At 35.2% G+C, this 11467-nt stretch overlaps 2 protein-coding genes across 2 annotated transcripts; both read right to left on the reverse strand.

The window, feature by feature from the left end:
- Positions 1-965: 965 nt before the first annotated feature.
- LOC131331864 (blue copper protein 1b-like) lies at positions 966-2902 on the reverse strand. The gene is made up of 2 exons (XM_058365807.1): positions 2659-2902; positions 966-1525 (listed from the first exon to the last, which is right to left on the reverse strand). The coding sequence occupies exons 1-2, from the start codon at positions 2819-2821 to the stop codon at positions 1143-1145; spliced, it is 546 nt and encodes a 181-aa protein (XP_058221790.1). The 5' UTR covers positions 2822-2902; the 3' UTR covers positions 966-1142.
- A 3411-nt stretch (positions 2903-6313) lies between these two features.
- LOC131331865 (blue copper protein 1a-like) lies at positions 6314-8480 on the reverse strand. Its single transcript, XM_058365808.1, has 2 exons — positions 8097-8480; positions 6314-6837 (listed from the first exon to the last, which is right to left on the reverse strand). The coding sequence occupies exons 1-2, from the start codon at positions 8257-8259 to the stop codon at positions 6479-6481; spliced, it is 522 nt and encodes a 173-aa protein (XP_058221791.1). The 5' UTR covers positions 8260-8480; the 3' UTR covers positions 6314-6478.
- Between the last annotated feature and the right edge of the window lie 2987 nt (positions 8481-11467).

Here is an 11467-nt window from a genome sequence, read left to right on the forward strand (position 1 = left end):
GGGCCCAAGTGTTGTATATATGAGTATCGAGTTTCCAAATAAATTCTTATTATTTTCAGTGATATATATTGAGCATATTAGTTACTGGGTACAACAATATACCTTTGAGATTTTCATGGTCACTTTCAAGGCATACATACTTGTTGAATCGTTTGCAAGTTGAAATACTTCTTATTAATTAGTATTCCTACTTAATTATGTTACTATGTAATTTACCAAGGTAAGAAGGAAGCTTTCACTTTTTTTTTACCTTTTCCTTAATGTGGAAAATTAATCCACAATAAGATTTTTCCATATTAGGGAGGAAGGTTGGATTCACAGAAAGGTTACTCAATGTGACCTCGTGGTCATGGGTTCCTTGTTTGCAGGATAATTCCGTGTGGGTTTTCTCTTCTTTATTTTCAATGTTCCTAAATTTTTGTTTCGGTATTAATTTCATCCTTTTTAATGTTTGTGATATTCCCGTGACACTTTTTTGATTGGTCATTCGTATCAGCAAAAATTGCCTCAATTTCATCCTTTTTAATGTTTGTGATATTCCCATGACACTTTTTTGATTGGTCATTCGTATGGCAAAAGGAGCCTAAAAAGTTTTTAAAAAAAATAAATCACGACAAATAATCACAACAAAGTTCACTAAAAACGAAAAAAATATCCAACAACTGTTTTGTTTTTTTTCCCCTTTAGCGACGTCATATTTGATATTTTCAATTCCGTCGACCTCGATCTTCATATTTTTTTTGATTCCTCTCATCATAACAAATGATTAATCCAAAGTTGTAACAAATGATCAATCTCAAAAAATTACGATGAAAAGTTAAACAAAAAGATGAGAAAAGTACATAACATCAGAAAAAAAATACTAGAGCAAAAGTTTAGGAAGAACCATCGGTCTCATGCGGTGAAATATGGTAAACAAGAGATCATTCATATTCCTAAACTAACAAACCCTATCAAAACCAAAGTTACCAAACCAAACAATACAAGCTTTATTTTCTGTGGAAAAACAGTTAAGAAGATCGAGAAAAAAGAAGTGAATGGTGATGAATGAATTGAAAACTTTTCGAACCACATTGAATAAACCGCACCATTATATGAGGAAAACAAACACTCTGATTCTTTTTAGAAATGGCGCTCCAACATTAAGCCATGATCATCATGAGGATGCTGAGAGCTCCAACAAACCAAGCATGGCACCGGGAGAAAGCCATCCCAGCAGCTGCCGATGGAGGAGGTGCAGTGGTGCCTGCCGGGGGAGGAGGAGGAGGAGGAGATCCAGCACCAGAGGTGGATGAAGGTGATCCGACTGGAATCGCTGATCCAGCTGGTGAAACAGTGATGGCTAGCTTCATTCCTGATGGGCAGTGCAAGGGAATGCCACATATGTACCACTGGCTCCCTGAAGTGGCCAGCGTGATTACGTCGTCGCCGGAAGTCAGAGGTGCGGCCCCGGTTGGCACCGTACATTGCTGGTAGTTTATTTCATTCACGATCACCACACTGTGAGTTCCTGTGTAATTGAAAACTGGCCAGGCCAACAAAAATTGCTAGTTAGGAAACACAATTAAAGGCCTTTTTTTTAAAACAAAAAATAAAATCGAAGGGCCGAATTTTTATACCCAATCGATATCTTAACTAAATAAATCAAACCCATGTAATGAAAACCGTAAAAAATTCTATTTAGGAATCAAAAGTCCTATTTGTCAAGGATACAATATGATAAGCAAAGTCAACGTGATAATTGAGAAATCAAAGCTCTAATAATGGTTTTTTTTTTTTTCCAATGATAGAAGAGATTATTTGAATCATATATGAAGTACAAAGTTCAAATTCGAAATATTACATTAATTGTAAGAGTTCACGAGACAACCAAGCCCTACTAATACAAGAAATATGCCCATAGTTGGAAAAAAAGAAAGAAAGAAAAAACCTTTCTAAGGAAAGAAAACCATATGCATGGGGGAGAGTTTCGAACTCCTAATCTCCTAGCGAGATGCAAATAGAGAAAATCATGTAAGAATATGGAAGACCTTATCATGTCAATCAGAAAAGAGAGGAAAAGAGAGGAGAGAGAAGGTAGTGAAGCGAATGATTCACGGGCTACATTAATATTGGCTACATTAATATTTTAAGGCATATAAGAGTGCTGGTTTATTTGATGTAACTTTCAATTGGCAAGGAGAATTGAGAACTCTTGTGCAATTCTTTAGGAGGCTGGCTCCGTTCCGTTAAGGAAAATAAGTACATATTTTTTAAATAAGTATTTTTTTTATAAATAAAGATGACGTATTGTGAGTGAATGATATTTCTTGTAAAGCGAAAAATAAGTACTTGAAAAATAAGAACTTTAGCAGAATGAGAAAAAATATTTAAATTTCATGAGGTAACGTGACCACCAGGAACCAAGGTGCATGGATCAGCCCCTGTGGATGAATAGAAAGTTGTCACATTGCAATCTATACCAAAATTGGGAATCTGCTAGTACCATATGCATTCTGGATGAGGCACGTGCTCATACATCATGTTAAATACCGAGCTATATATGTATAGCAAGGGTTTCGGAGAGTTCGCATACAGATCTAGTTAATTCATTTTCGCCGAAGAAAAGTTAGTCAAGTACTAAAATACCATCAAGTTACGGCGGGCTAATAAACGTACCGAGTGTATCGCCGACGACGAACGTTTTCCCAGAAGCCCATGCTCTGTAATCCACGCCCAATCTCCATCCTAGGGCATCCCCGACGACAAACTCTGTTGCCGAAGTTGAAGGAAAAGCAACTACAAAAATGGCAAAAGCAACCAAGATATTCACAGAGGCCATTAGGAGAGTATCCCTTTCACCTACTTGTTCTCCAGATGGCTTATTGAGTTCTCACACATTCTAAGGTGTTTGATTTTGGTCGAATTTATAAAGAGTTTTTTTTGTCTTAACCATTGAGAAGAAGGAGTAGTGTCTTTTTCGGGGCTAAGGGTGGCATGGGACCACCCTAAAAATTTCATAAGGCATTGTTTGTGATGTGACAAATCAGCTAATGGTTGTTATCAAAAAGATTGACCAATCTACTCATGGCATTATCTCCAAGGCATAAATTATGTCTTTACAGGATCACAACGAGGTAACACCCAACAACAACGACGACGACGACACGGAACAAGATAATGCTTTGTGTCGAATTGACTACCATTTTAACTTGTTGAACAGAAGAAGCTTCATTTAATAAACGGGGAAAACGGTAAGCTAGACAAAAAAAAAAAAAAAAAAGCATCCGATCCGGATACTTAATTTGCTATGTTTGCAGAATGAGAAGGCCTGTGTGCCCGTTGACACAAATATTTTTATTAATTTCATGCAGGTTTGAGGTTAGAGAAGGATTCTAATCTACATATTATAAATTTCATTTTGGTAAGGGTTAATTACAGATTACCCTCTCAAACTCTACACTTTGCCCCATTTAGTATCATTTAGCCTCTTTTGTTACTCTTCCGTCCTAATTTGAGCCTTAGATTCCTATTTGGCATTTACGTATGGAAAGTTTATGCTACAACTGTCCATCTTCACTGAGATATTAGTATAAAATCATTTTACAAGACATATATAAAATTTTTGCAAACAACAAGTGATCAAAATTAGAGTCATAGTGTGCTCCGTAGAGTAAATAAATGACAGAGAGAAAAATGTTCCTCGAACTAGATGTACTTTTGTAAGGACCAAATTCCGGAGTCTTTGTGTATTGACAATTTCCCTTTGACAAAATACATAATTTTTATTGAGTTGTAATTTTATTAGAGTGAAAGAAATCTATTTATTTGTAATTGAGTGAGAATGAATCGAACGTCTAAAGACAGAATGACTTCGTGAATGGAAAGGGGTTAAAACGGAACGGATTGATCAGGATATCAATTAATCAGATATCCATCGAATACTATTGACTACTGAGGCGTATTGGTGGGGCTGGTGCACACATTACAACTAATACAATTAGTTGCCTTATTTGACCTCCTAGGTTTTGGGCTACAGTTGCCGCCTTACAAAAGAAAAGGCACGGCAAGAAAAATAGAGGTGACTACAGACTATATACAAGGTTATATATATGCAGCCGCTGGAGGTGATGACTTGGAAGCAACGCTTTGTTTACTATTCCAAAGGAGATTTTCGTTAAGTATTTGGAAGGCTCGTGGACTCAAGGCTATTGGTAATTAAGATCATTGGGTGTGTTGTACGACTCGGCAGGTAGTACTTAGAGCATTGTGAGGATTTACTACGTTTGGATAGTATATCTGTAACTGCACAATGATTATAGTGATTTGATTCATTCCCGTGATTTTTACCCATTCTGAGGTTTTCCACGTATATCTCTACGTTATGTGATTGATTGCTAACGTAGTTTTTTTATTGATAGTATTAATTCGTGATTCACATTCATACTGTTAGGATTTTTTAAGAATTATTAGGGAACCCTGCTTTTTCAACTTTAAAAAAAGTAGAGAAAATTTATGAGTATATTATGAACAAGCCATATAAATAATATATTGCAACGTCTAATAGAGAACGAGATATTTTGGTCATAAATTAATCACAATGGTCTCCCTGTCGGTGTATCATCCTAGTTTCGAGGATGGGCCCTCAAGTGAATGCTTTCCCACGATATAGAAATAGATAGAGTGGGTTTCCCCTCATCCGTGCATGTCATATCAGATCTAACGGTCAAATCCGAACGGATGAACTAGCAACAGAAGGGAATAAAGTGAAAAAGAGTGATCGCTTAAGAGCATCACGGTGGAATAATTAAAAATTAAAAATTAAAAATTATCACGTCATCTTTTGATTATGTATTTAAGGAGTTGCTAAGGTTAGTAATGTAGAGGTTCACAATGGTACAATCAAATTTGAATAATCAAACTTTTAATTGCCACATCACCATTTCAATTTATAAAAATTTAAAAATTGTGAACATAGAAAATAATTTTTTAAAAATAGGTTTCAAACTAATAAAAATAGGTTATTAGAAAAAGAGAAAATAACTTTTTGAAAACTTTGATTTAAAAAAAAAGTTTTCAGGAAAAAGTTAAGAAAAAAACAATTTTCGAATAAAAAAATAGTTTTTGAATTTTTTTTAAAGAACAGTATTTGAAAAAAAATTTAATAACAAATAGTTTTTGCAAAAATAAATAAATAACAGTTTTGAAAAAAAAAACAGTTTTTGCAAAAAAATAGAAACTTTTTTTTAAAAGTATTTTTCTTAGAAATATGTTGAAAATGGAAGAGAGAAGGTTTTTGTGTTATGATATGGTGTACTTGATTGAGGAAATGTGGAGACAATTAAATTTGATTATTGGCAAAAAGTTGCTATTTTTGATTATCCGATGGTTAAAATTTAATGAGTTGCTAAGAGGTTTGAAAATGGAAGAAAGAAGGTTTTTGTGTTATGATGGTGTACTTGATTGAGGAAATGTGGAGACAACTAAATTTGATTATTGGCAAAAAGTTGCTAGTTTTGATTATCCAATGATTAAAATTTGATGAGTTGCCAAGATTTTGCTAAGTTTGATTATTCTACTGTGAGCTCTTTCTTGAGCAAATGTTGTTAACCTTAACAACATTTTAATTTTGATTATACCACTGTGGATGCTTTAAGGGGACAATTTGTAATTATGGAAGTGATAGTTTAAGGGGACAATATGTAATTATGGTAATGCTGTTTATGGAATTTTTTGGCAGTTCGCATGTGGCATTACTTTTTATTAATTTTATTCTGTATATGGCATTTCCTCGCAAGTTTGTCTTCGCTTAGCCCTTTCTTTTTTTTTTTTTTCAAACAAACAAGAAAAGATTTACTCTATTAATCAGCAGGGCAAAACACACCTAAATATCATAGAGCATAGAACTTCATGGGATAGAGCCATCCACGAGTCGGACATATCACTAGAAAGAGATTTTCTTACACTAACATGTACAACACGATTACAATCATGTTTAACAAAATTCAAGTAAAATGATAAAAATGAATCTTTGAGAGCTAAACAATCCTGAATGATCCCACTGCAGTATTCAAAGGTGGAGCCTTCACAGAATTCTTTATGATCGCCTCCCCAATTGGTTCGATATTCACATTGGGATAATTCAGAGCAATCCCCAGGTCCTATATGATTTTCAGCTTCGGTCTGCTTTTTTATATTTTTTTCATTCCTCTCGTCGAGATAAATGATTAATTCTAAAAATTATGACGAAAGAACTAAACAATTTGATGGAAAAGTAAATACTCTAAAAGATAAAGAATACCAGAGCAATAATTTAGGAAGAACACGTCTCTTGTGATGAAAAATGGTAAACAAGTGAACTTCTTATTAATTTCGCATTCCTGAATTACATATAAACCCTATCAAACCAAATTATACCAAACCATAACAAACAATTCAAAACTGCACCATGAGAAAAAATAAACAAGCACTGTGACCATAATCAGAAAGGTGTCCGAAATTAAGCCATAATCATCATGAGGATGCTGAAAACCCCGACAACCCAAGCATGGCACTTCCAGGAAGCAATAATCCCAGTAGCTGCTGACGGAGGAGGTGCCAGCTCAGTGATCCCACCACCGGAGGTGGACGATGGGGCCGGACTTGGACTCGCTTCTCCTGAAACAAAGATAAGTAGCCTCATTCCTAGCGTGCAGTGATTGGAAATGCCACATATGTACGAATGGTTCCCTGGTGTTTGCAGCTGAATCACGTCGTCGCCGGTAGTCAGAGGTACGGCGCCGACTGGTATCGTGCAGCTGACGTAGTCTGGCACGGACACCTTGATCACATTGTGAGTTCCTGGTTTGTAGTTGAAAACTGGGCCGGCAAATGTTAGTTAGGAAGTAATCTTTTTTGAAAGGAAGTTAGGAAGTAATCAGGGCAAGAAAAACTTAATTAACACAAAAAGGGAAAGAAAAAAGACCCAGAAAGTTTTTAAGAGAAAAATATTTTGGAATCACGTGCCCGTTAATTAGCTGGTACACCAAATTAAATGTTTTGGTGCATGGTATCCCAAAAATGAATTGCGGTAAGTATTCCATATGGAGTGACAAGTATATTTCAAATATAGAATACTTATATCACTACGTGGAAATTTTTACTTCATATGGAATACTCCCTCTGTCCCGATTTATTTGTCATTTTTTTGACTTATATATATCCAAAATTGACTGTCCAATTTCAAAATCAATAGATCAGATTGTGTAAATTTTCAAATCAATGGATCAGATTTGGTATTCTCAATAAGTTTTTTTTTTGAACGGCGAAGAAAGTTTTCATTAATCAGAAAGATGTAAAGATGAAAACGGTACAATAGAAAATGAAATGCATTGAGAGAGGTTCGAAGAGAGCAAACTTTTCTACTACTGCTACTCGCAAAAACATAACCTACCTCCAAACCCGTCGAATTTTAAAAAAAAAAAAAAAAACAAGACAACAAAAGAAAATAAACACTTCCTCCTTCTCGATTTGTTTGTCCAATCTCGGGTTTCTAACTTATTCTCAATAAATTGGAAACCCGAGAATAAGTTGAAAATCCGAGATTGAACAAACAAATCGGAAAGAAGAAAGTACTTACCAGTGTACTTGGAATACTTACCACAACTCCATTTTGAGATAACATACACCAAAATATTTTCGTGTACCCCAGGCCCCTGTTCCACCAAGGTTCTTATTTTGTACAGTAAGTACTTATTTTTTACTTTATGAGACAGATTATTTCCTCACAATACATTACATCTAATTTAAAAAATAAATACTTATTTTAGTTAGAGAAACGGAGTCTGACTCTCATCCAAGAAAAGTGGTGGATTTGGAAATTTAAACCGGAGGGAGCACTTGTTAGTCATACTTTTGAAAATCTAATTTTTGTATCAATGCTACTTTCAGTCCATGCTTCTAACTTCTAGAGACGGCTTGTTGTCTATGATAAAAAGGCCTAAATTTGAAAACACGTACAGCAAGTGCATTAGCTTAAGAAATAAATCATGCTACGCATATCAGATACCAAATTTGTTTTCCGCAAAGAAAAGTCGAAAGTCAACTGAAATAACACCAAGTACAACGGGTTAACGTACCGAGCGAATCGCCAACGACAAATGTTTGTTTGGCAGCCCATTCTACGTAACTAACATTAAGATTCCATTCCGCGGAACCCCCAACAGTCCACTGTGTTGCCAAAGTCGATGGAAAAGCAACTGCAAAAATAGCCAAAGCAACCAAGATCTTCCAATAGGCCATTGTACGTAAGAGGATCTCTTGAGCCTACTTTTTTCTTTCTTTCTTTCTTCCTTCTAATGGTGTCTAGCTTGATTTGGGTCGAATTTATAAGGGTTATTAGTCTTGGCAGTGGAGAATTAGCCGGCTAAGGGCGGCACGACCCGGCCTGCAAGTCTTTTACTGGTTCCAAAGTTTCCAAGGCATCGTAATTAAGTACTTTGTGAGGTGAGAAATCAGCTGATAGATTCTATCAAATAGATTTACCAAATTTAATAGACGAACATATGTACTAAACAAAAAATGAAAAGATGGACTATGATATGGAAGGTCAATATTTGGACAGAGTCAGGATTTTATCTTTGGGGTGGCAAACATATGTACACTATAAAAATGAAAGGGACTATGATAAAGATAGTATCGACCGACTTTAGATAAAATTCAAAATAACATAATAAAAATCATAATAAACGGTATTTGTCATATCCGCACACATTACGACCCGTGAAAGTCGCCTGATATGTTGTTTTCCTTTCTTTGGTTTTATGTTAGGTTCCTTTCCTTTAATTTGTGTTAGTCAAACACCTTAATTTAAACAGAATTTGAATAAAAGACAAAGTTTGAAGTATGATTTTCTTAATTTGTGTTAACAGAAGGGAAAGGACGGCGAACCCAAAGATCACCTGATGGTAGACTCGTGGGACAAGAAGCTACAACCCTATTAAATGAAGTCGGTCCATAGGATAGAAGAATACGACTGATTGGTGTTTTGTACAAAATTTCATTCTACTCATTAGATTTGGCTTTGGACTATGTTTTTTGGCCTACTTTATCATAGCAAAAACCAGAAGACTAAAAAACTTTTTATATAACAAAAATATTACTCCATACTTATGAATAAACCCATTGATGGCAGGCCTATATAAATAGGGATCAATTTTTTAATTTCAATCTAATAATAGTATTTTTTGAAATCGTTGTGGTGGCGACCGCCAGTATTTGTCCTCCCCTGTTTCCATCATTGGCATTACATAAAACACAAATATGGTAGCGACTCTAGGAGACTGAGAGACTATGAGTAGGTCATTCATAAATCCGATTATCATGATGAAATAAAACAAAATAATATCCGTACTAATGAAAAATTAATTATGTACTTTTTTCAAACAAAAAATCAAAAATAGCTTAACTACCTCTCAATATATAAGTGGAAGATACATATGTCAAATGCATTCGTTTTATCTTAGCACAAATAAAAAAAGCAAAAAAAGTGTTGGTTTACTATATATTGTATAAAAAAAAGTACAAAGGCATGAACTTCTATAACTGCATTGACGATGTTAATCACCATTAGAATTGTTTTTTTGTTTTTGTTTTTTTGGTAATGCTCGGTGTCTCGGCCCAGCTTGCGTGCACCTCAGACTAATCTCTACAGCATCTTCCACAATCGTTTCACACGCTTACGCGTGTGGATGAGGTGGCCCCAAGAGTTTTTTTTTTTTTATCGGCAAAAGTAACATTTTCTTAAGGGGAAACGGGGAAAGGAAATAGGGAAAATGATGGCCAATGACATATTTTGATAATTAATACCTACCAAGAATATTTTCAGCATTAACAAATGTTCTTAGCATGTCCTTAGAGGATATTAATTATCAAAACACGTCCTGAGCCGTCATTTTCCCAAGGAAATACAACAAGAAGTTGGACGATACAGCCAATTGGATCAAGCCCAAATACCTAACGGGCATAGCCCTACAAATCAGTGGGCCTAAAATGCCCAAATATAGCAATACAAGCCCTACAGGGTCTAAAAATCCAAATATAACAATACAAGCCCAATCAAGAAAATCCTAAACCTATTCCTACACTTCTATGAGCCTTCAAAACACCGCCACCAGCCACCGCCTACCACCGACCAGGCATAAACTACCAGCCACCAAAGATGCTCCTACAAATCAGTGGGTCCTAAGAGTTGTTGGTAAAGAGAATTGAACCTGAAACCTTAAGATGAAGCTAACACCTAAATCCCAAGCCAAGACCATACATACTAAAACAATACCAAAAAAACAACAAAATAAAGATATGATAGTAGTGGATAGTCGAACTAGGGGAAGAGGAACTTAAACTGACTTTGGATATCGTGATACTAAAAAACTTGGGCTTACTGAATCTAAGTGAAAAGATAGTCCTGGGCAGAGCTCAATAGAAAAACACAATTCATATAGCCGCCCCCAGTTGATTAAAACATAAGGCTCGATTTGATTTGCTTCGATTTATAGCCCACGGTCGTGAACGGTGTACTCAATACCATATTTTTTTTGTTATCAATGACATAACAGCTATCCCTGTATTCAAACGAGATAGGACTAATCCATCATAATTTAATGGGGTAATTTTTTAACTAAATAGAATTCTCAGTATAATAATTACTACTAGCAAAAAAAAAAAATCCATGGGGTCAGCCGTCCCCGCCCTTTTCCAAGTTGCGTTGCCAGTGGGCATATACTATACAGAAAGTCTGTGGACATAACAAAATTGTGCACGGATTATGCATAGTTTGCGTTGTGGGGCTCATTAAAGGTCCCACACAAATGATTTAAGTCATTCATTATGTTTAAAATATTTTTCCAAGGGCCTGTGCCGGTAGCAAGGTTCCATACTATATCTCATTTCGTGCCGCGTTTTTTACAATTCACAATATTAAACTTAATTTAGGCAAATTAACGTTTCTTAATTTCAAGTATTAGATAGTTGAAAACTGAAATGGTCGTCGTTTTTAATTTTTCTATTCTTTATAATGGTTACTAGCTACTCCGTATTATGCAGTACCGTGGAAGCTAAGCTTTCTTTTATTGATGGAAAACTGTATAATTAGCATTTTTTTAATTATAAATGGAACTTCTTTGGAGAACCTGTTTTTCTTTTATGATTCACTTTTTATATTTTGATCTATATGTGATCATTAGTTTTTTTTTTTAATTTTATTCAGCATATGGCATTTCTTTGGAGGTTTGATTTTGCTTAGCCTTGACTGCTGGGATTCAAGACGATTGAACTACATGTTCAAACTCTCAGGATTTCGATTGCTACGAATGACAAAATACAAAATAGAGAAAGTGAGGGAGAGAGAGAGAAAAATAAAACACACAGACATACAAAGTTCGACAATTGCCTACTCTTCAAGAGCCACACGAGTTCACTTGAATCAATGGAGAAAACTCTCAAAGTTTCT

Source organism: Rhododendron vialii, chromosome 7a (assembly GCF_030253575.1).
Source record: "Rhododendron vialii isolate Sample 1 chromosome 7a, ASM3025357v1".
Classification (NCBI taxonomy): domain Eukaryota; kingdom Viridiplantae; phylum Streptophyta; class Magnoliopsida; order Ericales; family Ericaceae; genus Rhododendron; species Rhododendron vialii.

What these genes read in the sequence shown, in the direction of transcription:
- LOC131331864 (XM_058365807.1), bottom strand. Translation starts at nt 2,821, where the DNA reads ATGGCCTCTGTGAATATCTTGGTTGCTTTTGCCATTTTTGTAGTTGCT. An exon ending in CGTCGTCGGCGATACACTCG is followed by an intron (nt 1,526 to 2,658) that starts GTACGTTTATTA and finishes TGGCCTGGCCAG; the next exon opens with TTTTCAATTACACAGGAACT.
- LOC131331865 (XM_058365808.1), bottom strand. Translation starts at nt 8,259, where the DNA reads ATGGCCTATTGGAAGATCTTGGTTGCTTTGGCTATTTTTGCAGTTGCT. An exon ending in TGTCGTTGGCGATTCGCTCG is followed by an intron (nt 6,838 to 8,096) that starts GTACGTTAACCC and finishes TTGCCGGCCCAG; the next exon opens with TTTTCAACTACAAACCAGGA.